Source organism: Alexandromys fortis, unplaced genomic scaffold, assembly GCF_014885135.2.
Source record: "Alexandromys fortis isolate MF-2015 unplaced genomic scaffold, M_Fortis_MF-2015_v1.1 scaffold_14, whole genome shotgun sequence".
Lineage (NCBI taxonomy): Eukaryota > Metazoa > Chordata > Mammalia > Rodentia > Cricetidae > Alexandromys > Alexandromys fortis.
In genome coordinates this window covers 1,673,964-1,693,973 of record NW_026067910.1, presented here as the reverse complement: position 1 = coordinate 1,693,973, position 20,010 = coordinate 1,673,964, and the positions used below count along the sequence as shown (strand labels likewise).

At 44.5% G+C, this 20,010-nt stretch overlaps 1 protein-coding gene across 2 annotated transcripts in view; it reads left to right on the top strand.

Moving 5' to 3' along the window:
- Window positions 1-20,010, top strand: part of Lama4 (laminin subunit alpha 4) — a 143,991-nt gene that overhangs the window by 44,445 nt on the left and 79,536 nt on the right. Inside the window, exons 5-8 of one of the 2 annotated variants that reach the window (XM_050138019.1) lie at window positions 7,579-7,793; window positions 9,965-10,039; window positions 12,087-12,238; window positions 14,743-14,853. In XM_050138019.1, coding sequence (XP_049993976.1) covers window positions 7,579-7,793; window positions 9,965-10,039; window positions 12,087-12,238; window positions 14,743-14,853 — 553 coding nt within the window. Of the gene's footprint in view, window positions 1-7,578; window positions 7,794-9,964; window positions 10,061-12,086; window positions 12,239-14,742; window positions 14,854-20,010 lie in introns of both variants that reach the window. The other variant, XM_050138018.1, reaches the window with a different exon arrangement.

The window sequence follows — 20,010 nt, the reverse complement described above, 5'->3', positions numbered from 1 at the left end:
ATCAGCCCATCTCTTACAAAATAAAAACCACAGACCTGGGTGTTCTGCATCCCTATTTGGTGCTTACACAAAATGATTTGGGTTTTTTTGTTTTTGTTTGTTTGTTGTCTCCCCGGGGTTTGCGGAGGAGAGGCCTCAGCAGCTCGACATGCGGGACTTCCCACTGCATGGTTTCCCTAGTAAGAATCATACCTAGTAAGGTGCCAATCATTCTACCTGTCGGCTGTTCACAGTTCTCGAAGATGAAATACCTTTACTAAAAGAATCTTACAGAGAAGTGTTCCTAACAGAGCCACTGACCTCACCATTGGCCTTAGCAACTCCAGGATGTCATGCTTCCATAAAGACAGGGAGGGAAATGCCAGAGGTACTGGCCTAACGTCAAGTCTAGCAATCTATCTACAGACTTCTCTCCTCATGGAAAGCAGACACAGACCAACCCCTCAGCAAGATTCACAAACTCAGCCTGTGGCTTAAGAAGTAAACTTTTAATTACAAGACATCTGTCCCCTTAGAAATATCCCTGCATCTCCCAGAGAGTAGTTCTGGGACTCAAAAAGAGCCGCAGCTCGTGGTGAAGCCAAAAGATCTCTACTTCATTGTGCTGACCTTTGAAAGTGCAGGATGGAGGTAATTCTTGCACCTGGTGAATGGAGGTCTTCCTTCCCGTTGACATTATGGGAGGGAAAGGGAGGACTGGCAAAGGAGATCAGATAGATGATTAACTAATGTTTGTGTCACAATCATTATGTGTCTCCTTATTTGGAGACACAGAAATATGAGGCACACAGTTGATTCATTTTCTGGCTCTGTGGGAGGTCTGAGATAATTGTTTATCAGGCAAGGATGGAGGTTTTTCTCCTGTGTCTGAAGTTAAATTCTGTGTAGTCTGATTAGGTCGGAGCGTTTTGCTAATAGATCTCCAGTGTCTGCTGTAAGGAGTTAATGGCCCTGCTGATCAAGTGCCAGGCTGGCACACGGAAGACTTCTGTAGGAAAACAAGGGTTCCCACTCTGACACAGGGCAGCATGCAGATATCAGAGGCTCATGGGATCTGACATTGCCCAGTAAGCCTGAGTTTGATACGTTTTCTGCTGATGGTAACATATTCTTTAGAAAGAACTCAGGAGACGGTAGAGTGGAGAGATTCTAAGTCAGCACACTGTAGAGATCCTTGCTTAGCCATGTTCCCTGCTGCATTGCTCACAGTAGCCAGGATGTGGAGCAAGCCTGGAGCTCTATCAATGGATAAACAGATGAGAAAAATGTACAGGTATGCAAGGAAATTTTATTCAGCTCTAAAGTAGAATTAAAGATGGCATTTGTGGGGGGCGGGTGCATGGAACTAGAGAGAGGATGTTATGTTTAGCAGAATAAGCCAGACTCTTGAAAGAGTTCGGTTGTGAGCTAACATGCTAACATGCAGGTGCTAGGAACTAAACCCAGGTCCTCTGCAGGAACAGCCAGAGCTCTGAACCACTGGGCCATCTCTTCAGCCTTCTGATTTCTTTTAGTTTGGTTTGCATTCTATTTGAAATTTCATTTTGGCTTTTTTCTCAGGCATATAAAAGCCATAGGTATGAGGAGTTTCCACCCAGTTTTACTTTTGAAATTCTAAGATCATTTAAATGGACACTGGAGGGTACAGCCTATATCAAAATTTATTCTTTAAAATGAGTCAAACTATATGCCAATTGAAAGGTCTAAAACATAAATACATTTTTGCTTACTCTGTCTCTTACCCTACTAAGTAATGTAGACCAAATGCAGCTACCCACTGTGACTCTTTGTAGGCAGTTTTCCTGTTCCAATGGCCTGCTCCCAAATAACCACTCAGTCTTAATTTTAATTGTAAATGTTCAGCCCACAGCTCAGGTTTATTACTAACTAGCTCTTACAACTCAAAGTAACCTATTTCTATTCATCTACATGGTGCCCCAAGGATCATGACTTTACCTCTCCAGCATGTTTTTCTTACTCTCCTTCTGGCTGGCCTCTCTTTCTCTCCTCCTCCTCCTCCTCCTCTTCCTCCTCCTCCTCCTCCTCCTCCTCTTCCTCCTCCTCCTCCTTCCCAATGTGCTTAGTTTGACTGTCCCGCATATACTTGCTGCGTAGCTACCAGCCAGTCAGCTTTTTATTAAACCAATCTGAGTGACAAATCTTTACAGTGCACAAAAGAATTATTCCACAACAACTCGTAATTGGCCTGGGCTCCTACCTGCCTCTTTTGCTAAAGCTCCCCTCCTACACACTGGACATGCCAATTCTCAGGTCCCCGGTATCAACAGGAGAACATTAAACACTTCTGTTCTTAGACTACAAGTATGATGCTAACAGTAGTCACTAACACTTAGCGAGCACTTTCTTTCTGTGTGTCAGAAATGTTGTAAATACTGCACATACAGCAACGGATTTAAATGTCAAAAGCCATACTGTGGCCTATCATTCTAGCCATATTTATAAGAGAAAGAAATGGAGAGGAAAAGGATTAGGTCATGCTTTTTCTTCTTTTTTTTTTTTTGTTTTGTTTGTTTTTTATTTTTTTCAGACAGGGTTTCTCTGTAGCTTTGGAGCATGTCCTGGTACTACTTAAAAACATATAGCCAGGTACCAACAATATGTCAGGTACTGTGATATGTGAAGAAAGGACAGTAAAACACTGTTTCTGTAAATGAGCTCACAGTGTCATAGCAGAGATTAGAAAAAGCATGATTTAGCTGGGCGGTGGTGGCACACACCTTTAATCCCAGAACTTGGCAGGCAGAGGCAGGCGGATCTCTGTGAATCTGTGACCAGCCTCCTGGTCTACAGAGTGAGTTCCAGGGGAAGGTTTGCTTTTCTGACTCCTATCCAGTATTACCTTCTGTCCTTAAGGTACACTTGAACAATGTGGAACCTGACACTCAGAGCCATGATATGGGTGGGTAGTGATAGATCTGACAGTCATATCCAGATCCTTTGCACTCCATGGATTTTTCAGATCGCAAGCTTACCCTGTCCCAGTGCTTCGGCCTCAGTGGCTCACGTTGCCTTTGACCACATATTTTCATCCTTTTAATTTTCTGTTCAGTGAAGGACCATACTCAGACCTTATGAAGTTTTACCACGTGGGTGCTGTTGCTAGAGGATCGGAGGAGAATGGGGGAAACCAAAACAAATCCTAAAGTATGGGGTGGGAGAAGGACCCCAGCAGAGAGACACAGGCAGAGTATACAGAGTCATCAGAGATGCCGATGACAATAGTTAGGATATCGATGTTAGCCTTAGAAATTAAAAAATAAACAAAAGAACAGAAAAGAAGGCTGGGAAAACACAAACAGTTATTGTGGTTTTTGATGATGCAGAAATTTGGCCTAATTTCCTCTAAAGAGCACCAGGTCTCGGAACAAGCTGTCAACACTGTCTTTTTCATAAGATTCCTCCGGAGCCTGTTCTCTGTCTTGGCTCTTGCCTTTTGACTTCTAACCTTGAACAGTCTCTTACATTTCTCTAGCCGTATTTCTCAGTCTTTGATAAACAAAAGAATCACATTTAAATGACACCTACTCTCTACCATGTCTCTTTCTTGACATACCCCCGGAAGATGACTACACTAGGACCCTCCCAGAAAAATTTCTGAGCCACCCAAGCAAGGAGTTTTGACTTCCTCAAAAAAGGTTTTCAGTGGCACCTTTGTGGCCCTTGGGAGAAAAGCTGAAGATGAAGGAGAGCGAACAACAGCTATAGATCAAAATTTCTTTTATTTTAATTTTTTTTAAGGCTGGGCACGATGACACATGTCTGCAATCCTAGCATCTGGGAAAGGAAAGAATGAGAACCAAGTTCAAGGTCAACCTAGACTATATAAGACCTTCCTCAAAAATGCAAAACAAAGAAGTTGATTTGTTCAATCCAAGATGGCTAATCCAGCATTGAATGGACCATCAGTTTATCCATGTTGGCTTCTTTATCTGTAAATGTGGGATTTCAAAGGAGACAATAAATAAGGAAAACATTTGTATGTTAGCTCCGTTAAGTCCATAAGGGTCCAAAGTTAGGTTGTTACTTCAGGGCTGACTCTAAACCAAAAGATGGTCTTGAAACTCAATGGTTTCCATTGTGATCAAGACTCCAATTTACAGGATACAAAATCTTGTTTTCCTTTCTCTCTCTCTCTCTCTCTCTCTCTCTCTCTCTCTCTCTCTCTCTCTCTCTGTCTCTGTGTGTGTGTGTGTATCACATGTGTACACACATATATATGAATATATGTATATGTATACACACACACACATATATATGTATGTATGTATGAATGTGGAGGCCAGGTGTCTTCTTCAATAATTTTCTACCTTACGTTTTGAGACAGAGTCTCTCACTGAAGCTGGATTTTGCTAATTCAGCTATGCAAGCTGGCCAGTGAGATCCAACCTTCTCCCCATCTCCATTCCCCACACCAGAATTATGCACATCTCCTTTAATTTATGTGCACTCTGAAAATTAAACTCAGGTCTCATGTTTACACTGTCAGCACTTTATCATCTGAGCCATCTCCAGGTCCCCCTTGGTTTCCCTTTTATGCAAGGCCAGGAGGCAACCTATAGTGATGGAATGGAGTCAAGAAGGAGACAAAGGAACTGGCATCTGGCCTCCATGAGGCAAGCAAGTCCTTTCACCCAAGCCCTCGAGATTCCCAGCTGCCCGTTGAAGTAGATCTGAATCCAATTTCAATGAACCAACAAGTCTAATATTTTTCTGTTGGTGAACTGCAGCAAATAATAGAAATTCAATCCAGCCACATGCTCCATAGATGAATAATTTATGCTGGCTGGAAGACCAAAGGCCCTAGAAATCTGAGGCACAAAGACATAAGGAAATATGAATAACAAAACTTATTGGACATTTCCTCTCGGGGTGTTTCTTTGTAGAGTATAGAACTCACATTCATCCTTGTCGTTTCATTGACTTGTAGAGAACATTATATTATATTTAATTCATTTCCTGTTCTCTTAGAACAGGAGCTGTATTTTCCTCTTCCTGCCCACACCCCCCCCCACATGCCTTACATAAAATGGACATGAATTGTCTCTCTGTTGGGTGACTTTATTCATTCATAGCAGCAGCAGTTTGGTACAGGGTAGAGCAAGGGAAGGAATATCAGGGTTGGAAGGGCTGAGCCTTGAGTTGCGACCTCCCGTGTGATCCTAGAAAACATAGGTGACTAGCCTCGCAGCCTCAGCAGGCCAGGTGTGAGTGGTCTCCGTCCAGCTGTCAGTGGGAACTGAGAGAGCTAACCACAGAGCAGCTCTGAGACATGGTTCAAACAAAGGACATAAAGACTGACAGACACCAACGTTACAACTCCACCGAAAGACGGACATAGAGAGACCAGCTTGAGAAAAAGACTGAGAGCCGTGCGCCATGTGTTACACAGTAATGGGGTTCAAGGGCCCTGGAATTATGTGTGATTTGCTTGCACTCATTGATCTGCTTTTCAAATGATCTGAATCAGGGCTTTTTTCCTCAAAAGGAAACTTTTTAAAATGTAGTAATTTATTATTATTGCCCTGATGGTTGATCTCTTTGGAAAGTCCTCCCTATGATCCACTTTGGAGACCATCTCCCCCAAAATGTAGTGTCTTATTATCACTGCCCTGATGGTTGATTTCTTTGCAAAGTCCTCCCTATGGTCCACTCTGGAGGCCATCTCCCCAAACCTATCCTGCCACATCCCTCTTTAGTCTCTGTCCCATTCTGAGAGTGGTCAACACCATTTCTTCACAGTCAGAATCTTCCCCTAGATTTCTCTAGTTTTCCTTTTCCATAAGAACTGATCCTTCTGCCTGGCTTTCGGCGCCACTAAGAAGTGACCACATTTCTTCCAGTCCCTCCCATGCTGCCTTCAGCTCCTCTTAGCCCCATCTACAGCCCTAATCTAGCCGTAGGACCTACAGCAAAGGACAGTCCACCGTCACCCAGCAGTTTCACCTTGGCATATGCTCTAAAAATGCAATGCTGCATTAAAATCCAAATTCCTACTTTTTCCTTCAAAAATATGATCTGCCAGTCCAAGTCCTTTGTCCCCCAAAGGCTAATAACCTGGTAATAAATGACTGGTGTTTGGGACAAGTGCCCCCTTAAGTGGGGCCAACAGTCCTTACTCTCAAAACAGGGTCACTGTGGGAAAGAAAAGGAAGGCATTTCTGCCTCCAGACAGAGAACACCCCACCCAGAGTACCCAGTGTGGCTCATGAGTGATGGCTGAAGAGAGTTGGTCTCCACCTCCTTAAAAGTTGCTATGATATAGACATTAACTCATTCCCCCCAGTAGATTGAGGTATGCACTTGGTCTCTATTAGTTCACATACTAAAGCACCCAGAAGAATAGCAATCTGGGTTCTACTCTCTTTACTTCTGGTATTCTCCAATTCTGCCACCCACTTTCTGTTCAAGCTGCCTTTGCTCAATCACAAGATGGCAGCCGGTAGCTATGGACCTAGCCTGCTGCCCTTCTATGGCATTCAAACAAGGGTCTAGCCTGAGCTTCTCTGCTGGCTAGTTTCACGTCACAAACTAGAGTCATCTGAGAGGAGGAAACTCCAGCTGAGAAAATGTGTCCAGAAGCTCCAGTTGTAGGGTGTTTTCTTAATTAGTGGTCGATGGGGGAGGAGCTAGCCCATTGTGGGTGGTACCATCCCTAGAGTGGGGGGGTCCTGGTTTCTGTAAGAAACCAGGCTGAGCAAGTCATGGAAAGCAAGCTGGTGAGCAGCTCCCCTTCATGGCCTCTGCATCAGCTCCTGCCTCCAAGTTCCAGCCCTGCTTGAGTTCCTGTCCTGACTTCCTTCAGGGATAGACTATGATACGAAAGTATAAGCCAAATAATCGTTTCCTCCATGACTTTATTTTATGGTGGTTCATCATAGCTGCAGTAACCCTAACTAAGACAGCTTTAACAGAATTGTTCCCAAATCAGATACTTTGGGCTAGGAGAATGCTCAGCACTGATTGGCTCAGGCTAAGTTTCTTGGACAATTCATTATGGCAGGACAGGGGGTGACGGTTCTCAGTAGAGGTGCCACTAACATTTTGGCCAGGATATTGCTCAGCTGTGTCCTATTGATGCACTCTATTACTGGACATTTAGCAAAGGTGACCCCACCCATCACATGCCAGCTATGCAGACCAGCCCCCAAGACCACCAACAGTGCCCTCACACTAATTCAACCAAGACGCTGCTGCATCTGGGGCCCGAATAATCTAGAACACACTGAGAAAGAATGGTTCAAAAAAAAAAAAAAACTCTAAAGGGGAGCGATGAGAGGTGATACTCATAATCTTAGCCGTTGGCGGGGTGAGAAAGAATAGATCATGAATTCAAGATCAGCCTGGGATGTATGGGAGACACAGAATCAAAATAAACTTGCAAATAAGCAATGATAATGTTTAGAAGTTTAGTCATATTAATAATACGGGAGAACTGGAATGAATCCGGGTAGGATCTACAAACACTCACTATGTACTTCTTCTATGTAGGAAAGATTTTTAAGCATAGGTATGAAGTAACTATGGATGCTAAATAGTTGGCATATTTAACACTTTCAGATGTGCTCCTGGTTACTATGGAAACCCCTTACTCATTGGAAGCACCTGTAAGAAGTGTGACTGCAGCGGCAATTCGGATCCCAACCTGATCTTTGAAGACTGCGATGAAATCACTGGCCAGTGTAGGAACTGCTTACGAAACACCACTGGCTTCAAGTGTGAGCGCTGTGCTCCTGGCTATTTCGGAGACGCCAGGACCGCCAAGAACTGTGCAGGTACAGGCTCTAAAACCCTCAGCCAGCTATGTAGGTAACACTGCTCTCTGTCAGAGCTGAATTTAGGTAAAGAATTTTTGTTGAGGGAATATTCCCAATGTCCTCCTGATATTCATGTAAAGCAATGGCTCACAGCTCTTGAATGCTGCAACTCTTTAAGACAGTCCCTCACGTTGTGGTGACCTCCAACCATAAAACTATTTTCATTGCTACTTTAGAACTGCAATTTTTCTACTGTTATAAGTCCTAATGTAGATATATGATATGCAGGATATCGGCTATGCAGCATGACCCACAGGTTGAGAACTGCCGGTCTAGGGCACTACACAGACGGCACATCAAAATTTACCAAAGTTAGACATTTTCAAATAGGCAACCAATGACCCTTAGCTTGTGAGTGGAGTGAGCTGAGGCAAGAGACAGCAACGTGAGTGATTTCTTATGTTCATATTTGTGATCTCGATTGAAGAAGTAAGTTTTATTGTGATGAGTTACCTGTATCAACCAGGGACTGAATGGAATCTGATGTGGCTCAAGTGAGCTATTTTGTTCTGGAAGCTGTGTCCTCTTTCAGTTACACTTAATAAAACTAACGTTCCAGAGAAGTAAATTCAAAGGCACAGACACAGTTGAATCACACAGGCCCCTCTACATTCTCTCCCATGGGCAGAATCAGTACTTCAGAAAGAGGGTGAAAACATCTCATGGTTCGACTTCTGTTCTTCTTGAAGTGCTCACTCCTCATCCTTCGTTTCTCCAGCACCTTTGCTTCATAGAACGAAGCTCTTCTGACGGGAAGTGAACTGCCTTCCTCCAGGAGGAAGGAGGGCTGCACCCTAGGGCTTCTCCTCCCTAGGCGACTTTTAGGAAGGACTGGAGAGAAGCAGGGAGTGTTACAGCATGCATTCTGGGAAATGCCCTGGTTGAAAGAGTCGCTTGAAAGACTTACAGAGGGAAGAGTTTACTATTGAGAAGGAGACTATAGAAAAAGAAAGGCTTCCAGAACCACAATACTAAAAACAACGGCAGGCAGAAGACCGCGCAGTCAGACGGGTCGGGCATTAGAAGTGTGGTGGGAAAATAAGCCTTTAAAAACGGCGTCACTATTCTCATAGCACTAACTACATCTCTATGTAAACAATAAAGATGCAGCTGCTCCTAGCTGATACTGCTGTGGGAAGCAACGGAGCAGGACCTCACAGAGGGCTCTAATAAGTCTGCGTGTTGTGGAGCGTTACACAGTTGAGGTATAATAAGCCATGGGCCCCTCGGAGTGAATCTTCTGTGGTTTCTCTGTGAGGAAAAACTCCTAGTTCTATTCCAGCTTATGGCTGGCTAGCTAGCAGAGGTAGCCTAGGGATTCTTAAATTATTACAAATTTACTTGCACACAAAAGCTCCAAGGGGAGGGGGGATTCAGAACGTAACTGGGTGGTAAAGCACACTGGTACCCACACGGTTGGTTCAGTCACCTTCATTGCCTGGGGAACCGCTGGAAAATTAAAAGTCTAATAAGATTGGATTTTGATTTTTTTTCCAAAAGGTTTTACTAAAAAGTCACCAGTAGACGAATGATGGGCTCTCGAGCCTTTTACATTTGTGTAAATATGTTCCCAATTCTTTCCCTGGCGCTATTCCTAGCATCCCCCTGACACCTCCCATTTAGAGTTTGGAATCAGTCTTGCCAAGAGTCAAAGGCTTGGGAGCCAAGAATTGCTCCTGGGCCTCGTCACTCTCTCCTCTGGGGCTGTTCCCTCACACCTGGCAGGGACCAACCCTGCTGTTGGATTCACTGGAGACTCTCGGCTCTGAAAGGATGGCTTTCGATTTCAAGCTGAATGCTGGGCTCTGTGGCCATTGTTTCCTTGTGAGGATTTCCCAGGCCTTTCTGGACTAGAGATCTGTTGAGTTATAAGAGAATCCTAAAGAGCTGGGAGAGGAAGCCGAGGAAATGAGATTTCGGTTTGGTCATCTTTGCCCATCCCCCTTGCCTTCACTGAACTGACAGAACAGGATTATCTTGACGTCACAGACTCCCTACTCACGAAGATGAGTTAATTCCCACTGAAGGATTTCACAGCAGTAGCCAGTGTTTCCGGAGACCATGGAAAGATGGCCCTGTTGTAAGCATTAGACGTTAACTCCCTGCTCTCGTGTTTTTGTTCCCCACAGTGTGCAACTGCGGGGGCGGCCCATGTGACAGCGTAACTGGAGAGTGCTTGGAAGAAGGACTTGAACTCCCCACAGGCATGGACTGCCCAACCATAAGTAAAAATAACCATACATGAATGACTAACCTACTTTCTCTAATGCGCTGCAGGTGTTCAGTTAGGAAGAGCCATTTGCAGTAAAAAAAAAAAAAATTCAAAATAGTGGAAGGAAAGAGCTGACCCCCAAAATTATTCTCCACATGCACAATGAGGCACACACAAACACACACACACCACATAGACACCACACACACACATACACACACCCCATACACACATATACCAGACACACTCATACCACACACACACACTAGACACACATACATACACACCAGACACACGCATATACACACCCCACATACACATATACACACCACACATACTATGCACACACACCATACACACATATACCAGGCACACACATACATACCACACACCAAGCACACACACAATACACACATATACCAGGCACACACACACACACACACACACACACACACACACACACTAAATGGGTAATAAAGGTAGTAAAAAGAAATGTAAAGATGGACGTGATTCCACTTTCCCTGGAAATGTTCCTCCCTCAGCCAGGCCTGGATTTAAGGTTGTATTCACTCCAGGGTCATGGACCCCGTAAAAAGGTCCCTGGTGGTCCTGCTCATTCAGCAGGGAGGCAGCTGTTGGTGACATCACTCCACTTTAGACATCTTACTCAGCTGGTCTTCACACTCAGCTTCACGCTTTCAGGACAGAGCTCCCTCTGCACTGGCTGACCAGCCCTCAGATAATGGGACAGACTGTGCCTCACGACATCTGTAGACAGGGAAACACCAGGAGACTTAGGTAGCTTCCCCAACTTGCCCCACATCTGGAGAGTGACCAGAAGTAAAGTAAAGGGCCCTACAAAGCAGGGTCCCTTTCTTTTTTTCTGGATTGCTTTGTCACTCTTGAGAAACGAAGCTTTTGTCTTAAAGAATATTTGCTCATTATGCATCCCTGTTGGTCCCAAAGGCCTCGTGGGCAGGAGAGTAAATACAGCCAGTGCATCATATCTTAGAAGATGCCCGAGATGGGAGGCACTGCAGGGCAAAGTCTATAATTATCAACTAGACTGTCCCTTGGCCAGCTCCATTTAAGGATACCCAGGTGCCTGCATAGCCCTAAACATCTTCCGCAGCCTGAAGTGTAGGCTGGGGACTCGTTTTTCTGAGGGAACTTAGGGGTAGTACTATGTTGACCTTCCAATAACAAATTAACATATTAACATGCATTAACTCATTAGCCACCATTTCCTAGCTCTCCAGAAAGCAGCCGCTCCCGTGAGAAGAAGCATGGGAACTGGCGAGGTAGAAAGAGAGGTCAAGACACAGTGCAGAACTCAGTGTGTGTTCCTTTGTATGGTATCCATAGAGGGCCACTGGGTCCTGGGCAGGGATCATGGTGTGAAAGATGAGAAGCGATGAGAAACTGGGGCTCAGCTCTTCAACATGCCCAGGTTCAGTCAGAGCTTTGGCTCCTTTCTTGGAAACCAACTCATGCATGACATTAACCAAAAAATGTACGCTGGGCTTGTTCATCTAGACAGGAGGCGGGGCATGGAGAGAAGTCAGGCCCTCCCTGGGGGAGGCAAAGGCAGGTGCAGCATTCCTGCACTGCCTGAGAAAAGCTAGTGGGGAAAGAAAGATGCTGGGCCACTGGCCTGCTCTTCTAGCTGCCACCAAGCGAAGAGGAGAGGCTGACAAGAATTGAATCTTTCCGGTAGGGCCCCACTACTAAGGAAAAGTTGGCAGGGCTTCTTGTCCACCCATCCCATAATGCTCCTCCTTCCTGTCATCAATTAGTGTTGCTATTACCCTCCTTCCCTGCTACCTGCTTCTCATTATGTTTTAAGTAAAAAAAAAAAAAAAATCCTGCCTGAGGTACAGTTGGCTTGGTAAAGACTGGTTCTACATTGCCCCAGCATCTCCTCAGGAAACAAAAATAAACATGGTATTAGCCGGGGGGGGGGGGGGGGCCAGATTAAGGCCATATGTTTCCAGCTGCCTTTCAGTTCTGCAGAAATGACTTCCCTGTTTCATCTGCAGGCTGTGACAAGTGCATCTGGGACCTGACTGATGACCTGCGATTAGCGGCGCTCTCCATCCAAGAGAGCAAATCCGGGCTGTTGAGCGTGTCCTCTGGGGCAGCGGCACACAGGCACATCAACGAGATGAACTCCACCATCCACCTCCTCAAAGTATGCTTGACGTTGTGCTGTTGTCTGTGTTTACAATGCAGTTCACAGGTTTCCTCATAGCAACTCTGTGTCCCGTTGGCCACTGAGCTCCTTGGCTGTATTACAGACTGTAAGCCCAACGTAGGTAACACCCAGTTACATGAGAAGTCAGGAAAAGCTCACCACAACCATGAGCTAACGCCCCACCCAGAAGTGGCCATTTATGTAAGAGAGCATATGGGAAATGGAATCACTAAAAGACTAGCATCTACACAGAACACTTGGAATTGCAAAGTTTCACACTCATTATTCAAGCACAAACCTAGCTATCCAGTGCACTCTAGTTTCAATTCTCTGGGTTTTGAGTAGTTTACCTAGAACCTTCCTCGCCCCCTTTCAGCAATTCCTTCTCACTTACACTTGTTCTCACTTGGTTCTCCAATCTCTCTCTCTCTCTTTCGCTCCCTCCCTCCCTTCCTCCCTCCCCCCTCTCTCTCATTCTCAATCTCTCTGTCTCTGAAATACACACATGTTGAAATAGGAGCGGCGGGACTGCGTCCCCTGCACCTGGCCGCCCCCATGGCTAGCTTATGCCCAGAAATAATTACACAGAAACTGTATTCTTTCAAACACTGCCTGGCCCGGCTAGTTCCAGCTTCTTATTGGCTAGCTCTTACATATTGTTCTAACCCATTTCTAATATTCTGTGTAGCCCACGAGCTGGCTTACCAGGGAGGATCTTAACCTGCGTCTGTCTGGAGCGGGAGAATCATGGCGACTCCTCTACTAAGCTTCCTTTTCCCAGAATTCTCTTCTGTCTACTCTGCCTACCTAATTTTCTGTCCTATGAGGGCCGAGGCAGTTTCTTTATTATTACAAGACCCACCTCCATCACACGCACACATCCTCACCCACACAAACGTATACATATATGTTTGTTCTCGTACCTCTATAGAAGAAACAAGTTAAAGGAAGTCAATTAAAGAAATAAATAGATAAAATAAAAAGGTCTACCTATCTAAGCTTGTAACGAACCTCCATCACAACTAACAGATGTTTTTTTATCAACAAGCTCGGTGAAAAGTCAGCAGACTCAGTTCCAGAACTGTTCTATTTTCTAGCATAAAGCCTGAGAGCTCACACTTTCGACTGTTTTGTCCGTACCCAACTCTAGCCATGGCTATGTGAGCTCAGTCTGCTTTTTCAGCATCCTCACGTAGAAGGAAGTTATTGGGGGAGAGCCAATGAGCTGGGATATGTAAAGCAGTCAGAGCAAGACCTAAGCATTCATTACTCTTGGGGAAGGGGGTCAACTAATGTCCACAATTGGCTGCAAACGTGCAGTGCAGACCAAAATAAATGCCCTAAGCTGTAGCAATGGGCAAAACCTCAGTGAGCATTTGCCAAACTCCCCTGCTGGGACACACGAAAGCGTTAATTCTCAGAGGAGTGTCCCAGACCCAGGGCGCTGAACGCACTCAACCCTTTCCATAAAGCGCACCTCACAAGAGTGTCACTGGCTGGCAGCAAGGCTCTACTGGGATTAAAGAGTGGTTAATCCAAAGTAGTCCCAGGACAGCTACATTTCCGCCAAGCCTCTCAAAATTGGCAAAGTGGGGGGAGGGGCAGTGACGCAAAATAACGAGAATTCATCTCTTGCATCCAAAGGAGGAAAATGTATTTCTAAAATTCCTTTTTCATTGATCTTGATTACTCAACGTGTTTCGCTAAGACCTGACTAGATTGAAATTTCTCAGATTCCCAGGGCCACCTCCAGCCTAATCATAGTTTTGTGACAATAGAAAAGGGCACCCTCTCCTTGCACCAGCCCTGAGTACCAGGACCTGTATTTCAGCTCCTTAAGTGGAGCCTGCAGGCTTTTGACCCCAGAAACTCAGTCCCCTCCTGTAGACCCACTCTATACAGAATTCTGCAACCGTCTGAGAATTCTCTAAGAAGAACAGAGGTCAGGGGCTGGAGAGATGACTCAGTGGTCAAGAGCACTGGCTGCCCTTACAGAGGACTTGGGTTCAATTCCCAGCAACCACATGAAGGTTCACAACTGCCTGTCACTTCAGTTCCAAAGGATCTGATGCTGTCTTCTGGCCTCCTGGGCGTGGCATGGACATCGTGTACAGACACAATGCAGGCAAAATAACCACATACATACAATAAAAATATATTCAAAAAGAAAGGAGAAGTCACAATCTACCTAAATCATCCTATACTGAAAGAGTATTCGTTAGAACCTGTGTCCAGGGCTGGGAAGATGCTCAGCACTTTAGATTGAGTAGTTTCCTTGCAGAGGAGCAGTTAAATTCCTAGCACCCATGCTGAGTGGCTCACAATCACCTGTAAATCCAGCTCCATGGACGCCAACGCCCTCTTGTGGCCTCTGTGGACACTACACATTCACAAATTCACACTAAGATACTCCATAGATATTTAATTTAAAAAGTACATAACATCTTTTAGGTCTGGTGGGACACAAAGGCTCATAACTTTGAAAACCCTTGTTTCCACAGACCAGGCTGTCAGAGAGAGAAAACCAATACACCCTAAGAAAGATCCAGATCAGCAACGCTGAGAGCACCATGAGAAGCCTTCTGTCTGACGTGGAAGAGCTGGGTGAGAAGGTATGTGTTCGGCATCCCGTCTGTTGCGTGACAAAATGTCTGAGGAGACCCAACACACACACATATTCACCCCAGATACCACCAAAGTCCACCTTGATGAACTACTGGGTTTTCTTAGGGTTACTTAGGTTACTGGGTTTCTTAGGTTTACTTAGGTTACTTAGAGGCTGGGGAGTTACTTACACTAGGAGCAGAACTGACTCAAAAGACAGGTGCATCAGCAAAGCCCACCCAAAAGTGGGTGATAGCTCACAAAGTTGGGAACCTGGAGCACACTGCACAGCCTGCAGGCATCTCAAGAGGCTGGAGAGGGTCCTTTCCAGGTGACTTGGTTGGTCTAAGCCTCTCCAAGCAGCTGGTCTGGTCTCAGAGTCTTCTTTGTAGTTCGTTTATCTGAGTTTCCTTTGCACCTTAGCTCAGATCCTGAGAGGGACTCTCAGCTTTTGTTGCTCACTCTGGCAGGGGAGGCCCAGAGAATCTGGTCAGTTTCAGGGACTTCCTGAAGTTATTCTGAGTTGTTTACCTTCCTGTCTAAGGAGCGTCTCTGTAGGATAGCTTATTTCAATCTCGGAGGAAACTGTTAAAGCAACAGGACCCACCTTGAAGAGTCCAGGTAGCCCATGTGAGCCAAGCAAGTCACAACAATGAGCCTTGAAAAGTTAAGTAACCTATTAGGGGGCCACATAAATCAAGGCCAGATCACCAGAGAGAGTTAACACAGGATATCTTCCTGATTTCCCCGTTTTAATCAGTTTTCTAAGAGAGAGAGAGAGAGAGAGAGAGAGAGAGAGAGAGAGAGAGAGAGAGAGAGGACGTGTTTATGGGGAACGTTCTATCCATTTCTAGCTGGCTAACACAGTTGATGTGTGCAGCCTTGAGCACTGTACAGGTAAGGGCTGTCGAGCATCCAGAAATATGCTTATTATATACAATAAACACTTTAAATGTTAGTAAAGGAGCAATAACTGCAAAGAGAAAAACAAGAAATTTCAGTGAAAAGGAAGTCGCCAAGATGGTAAAAACAAAGTCACTCTTAGGGCTGCCAAGATGGCTTAGATGGTAAAAACTCCTGCCGCACAAGCCTGACAACCCAAATTCAACCCCCAGACCCCATGTGAAGACGACTCATGTTTAAAAGTTCTTATTTGACCTCAGCATGCATCACACACACACACACACACACACACACACACACACACACACACACTGACATGCACGCATACAAAGAAGAAAAGGAAGTTAAGTTTTTTTTTAAAAGAAAAGCCAGTTCATCCTTTACATTACACCATAAATTAAAATGAGTTCCAGATAGATCAGAGAATCAAGAAGAAATTTCAGGCCTACAGAATAATAGAATCAAGTCATTTACTCGCATGAAAAGGAAATCGCATAGCATAAACGCAGTGTGAAGATCTGCAAAAATATCGACAATAGATTTGACAAGTTCTAACGTCAGCTATCAGAGAAACGCTGAATAAATAAATAGCCAAATGGAGTGAGGAGAAACACTCAGAGAGAGATCCATGACTTATAAAAACTCTCACACAAGGCTGGAGAGTTGGCTCAGCGATGAAAGGTGCTTGTTGCTCTTGCAGAGAGAGGTCCCAGGTTCTGTTCTCAGCACCCACACAGTAACTCCAACTGTCTGTAACTCCAGTCCTAGGGTGTTCGCCAGCCTCTTCTGACCTCTGCGGGCACCAGGAAAACACATGCTGTCCTCTCATTATTTGTGTTCATTCCCATGGTGATGAAAATCAATGATATGGCCTCGAGCTTGACACCCCATGGGTCCCATATGGTCAAAAATCTCACAAAGTCTACTCATCTCAAGTTACTAGGTTTTGGAGACGTTTGGAGTTTAGGGTTATATATATTATTGTTGTTGTCTGTTTGCCAACCTCTATATCTAAGTCTTCCAGCCCCAATTTGGAAGTCCCTAGAACTAGGCCGTACCATTTACCCCTGGGATAACCTGAAGGATGTCCGTGTACTTGTGCTTACAGAGTACCCATACTCTAAAGGTTTTCCCTTTTGCTGCTGCTGATCAGACCCATCTAGAAATTCCAAAGACCAGGCCAAGGTTCCTCTCTCCATGCTCCCAAGTGTATCATGCCCATGACAGAGCACAGTGATCTACAAACAGAGATGGAAAGAGTAGCTTTCTCCCATCTTGTCACAGATGTCAAGTTCACCCTAGTCTTCTAGCCACACAAAGAGCACCTATGTATCATCACCTCATGCAAAAAAAAAATATCATATGGGAAGCATAATGAAAGTGTTTGAACCTCTTCCCTGGTCCTGCCAAAAAAGGTCGGATGAGAGAAATTGAGATCCTTTTCGGAAGCGTTACAGACTGGCCACTTCACAGTCACTGTGACAGGTGCTAGGGGTTTGGAAGTAAATATTAGGCCCTGATCTCAAGGTGCCCAGAGTCTGGCAGGGAGCAGATACATTGTTTAAAATGATACACAGTTTCCCAATGGAGTCCTGGTTCAGAAGAAACAGTAACTCTAAGGAAGAAATAGCGGAAGTGAATCCTCTCATTAGGGAAGGTGAATATTGCTTCCAGTGTTGAGAATGACAAGGAGTTTATCAAGAAGTTCCAAGGGGAATGTACCATAATGCAAAGAATGTGAAGAATATGACATATTCTTGGCACTAGAAGAATTTTGACTGTGGCCTTGTGTTGATTTAAGTACTAGACAATAGGCAGGAAGTAACAGTTGAGGCTATTTCCAGTGGCTAGACCATGACGAATCTTGCCCGGTAAACTCAGGAATGTGTGCCTCTCAACTGTTGAAGTCACTGGAGTGTTTACATAGAGCCGCTGATTCCAGTTGCACTTCTGAAGCATTCTTGTTCTGCAGAGAGGACAAACTGGTCAGGGAATACTCCGGGGGTAAGGTGCAATGACAGAATGCCACCGGAGACGGGAAAAGAGAATGCTTGGTTGCTTCCCTGGCCTTCCCTTATAGAGGATTTACCCTGAGAGTGATGGGCAGAAGCTGTAGCCGTAGAAGAGGAAAGAGCAAGAATAACAAGTAGAATAAACGAGGCGGTAGGACCAATTGGACGTCACAAGGAGCAGGGAGGGACGTTCTGTCTGGAGGAAACTGATCACTAGGACTAAAAATGCAGAGTGCATCACCCTGGGCATTTTAAGTATGAGGTACCTCTAGATGTCCAGAGGCAGCTGGTGAGGTCAGAGTCAGCCGCTCAGACACTAGATGAGGGGCGCACCGGTATCCAGATGTGACCAATGTTTAGGAGGAAGGGAAGCTCACGGAAGTTGGCAGCACTGGGCGGGTTTGAGAAAGCACACCAGTGTTACTACTGCCTGTCTCGCTGGAGCTGTCTTCATTTGTACTTGTGACCCAGGGTAAGGCCTAAAACTTCCCCACTTCCGATCACAAAAGAATGCCAACTGAACCAATAAAATTCATGGTGATCCTACAGACTGGTTATCACCATCACTTAAGTCAAATAAATACCAGTAGAATTCACCACTGGGGTCAGTAAATGGTCAATCTTTTGTAATGATGTAAATAATCAACCAGTTTATAACTATGAGTAACATTTTAACTGCAGGTTTGGGTTTGGTTTTTTTTTTTTTTTTTTAAAGCAAGGCACACCTGTTTCATTATGTGCACATTCCATTACTTTCCTTCCATGAGCAACGTTCAAGGAAGAAGTTAAACCTTTAAAAATTCCCTATATATTGCATTGTATTTGGTAATTTTTTAATTTCAAGTAATAAATGGTCACCTTTACTGCTCTTCACAAAGGCTAGCGCTGTAGGTTCCTGTCTCTCCTTATATCTCACAGCGCCCTCTGGTGCTCATCAGCTAGAAGTTTTCTTTCTTTTTTCTTTTTATCATTTCCATTATTCTCTTTTTTTCATTTAAAATTTTTTTCATACAACATATTTAATCATGTTTGTCCCCCATCCCAAATCCTCCTCATTTCCATACCCACCAAACTGAACATTCTTTTTTCTTCTCTTTGAAAGCAAGCAAATAAATAAAAAAAGTCCCAACAAACACACAAAAATATTCCACAAAAACAAATAAGAATACACAAGCAAAGACCAATAAGACAAAAAATGCCCAAACACAGAAAAATGAGACAAAAATCTTAAAAAAATTCTTCTGAGTTCTATCTGAAGTTGACACCCACCAACAAAAGAAAAATCAGTTTCCTCCAAGGCAGTCTCCCTCGGTGTATTAGCAGTGCTTCAGGGAAGGTCCCATGCCCAGGAGTACTTGGCCAATGCCAAAAAAGTTTTCTTATACGTGTGGCATCTCTTCAAAGTTGAATGTTAAAAATAAATTTAAAGACAGAGAACTAGCGATTAAGCATCCCTTTGAAGTGTGGGACCAGAGTGAGTGTGCACATTTGGGTGTGTATTCAATTTAGAAAGTGAGTCTCATTTTTTTCTAAACATAATATTTGGATGGGATCAACCATAAACGTTTTAATTTGTCATATATCACATTCCTGTTTTAAAAGCAGTGAGGGGTGGCATCAAAATAAGATTCATTTCATTTTCTCTATTATCTAATTTTTAAAATGGTGACACTATATATTTTCCCTGCACAAAGCATTAAATAAGCCAAGGAAAAGAGTGGCTTTGGGGGAAGGGATGTGACCACTCAGGAGACAGTGTGCACAAGAAATGCACAGCTTGTCAACAATCTGAAGGCTATGTTGCCTCTGGCACAAGCCCCGTTTTGTGTGAAGGAAGTACTGACTTGGCTGATAAAAGACTTCTGTCTTAATCCGGGTGATTGTTACTGTTGCTGTCGTGATACACCATGCATGACCAAAACAACTTGGGGAAGAAAGGGTTTGTTTCACTCACAGTTCCATATAACTGTTCATTATCAAAAGCAGTGAGGGCAGGAACTCACTGGGGCAGGAACCTGGAGGTAGGAGGTGCTACAGAGACCATGAAGGAGGGCTGCTTACTGACTGGTTCCCCATGGCTTGCTCAGCCTGCTTTCTTATAGAACTCAGGATCACCATTCCAGGGTTGGCACCACCCACAATGGCCTCCCCCATCGATCAGTAATTAAGAAAATGCCCTAAAGGCTTGCCTACAACCAGATCTTACTTGGCATTTTCTCAGTTGAGGCTCCCTCCTCTCTTAGACCCTAG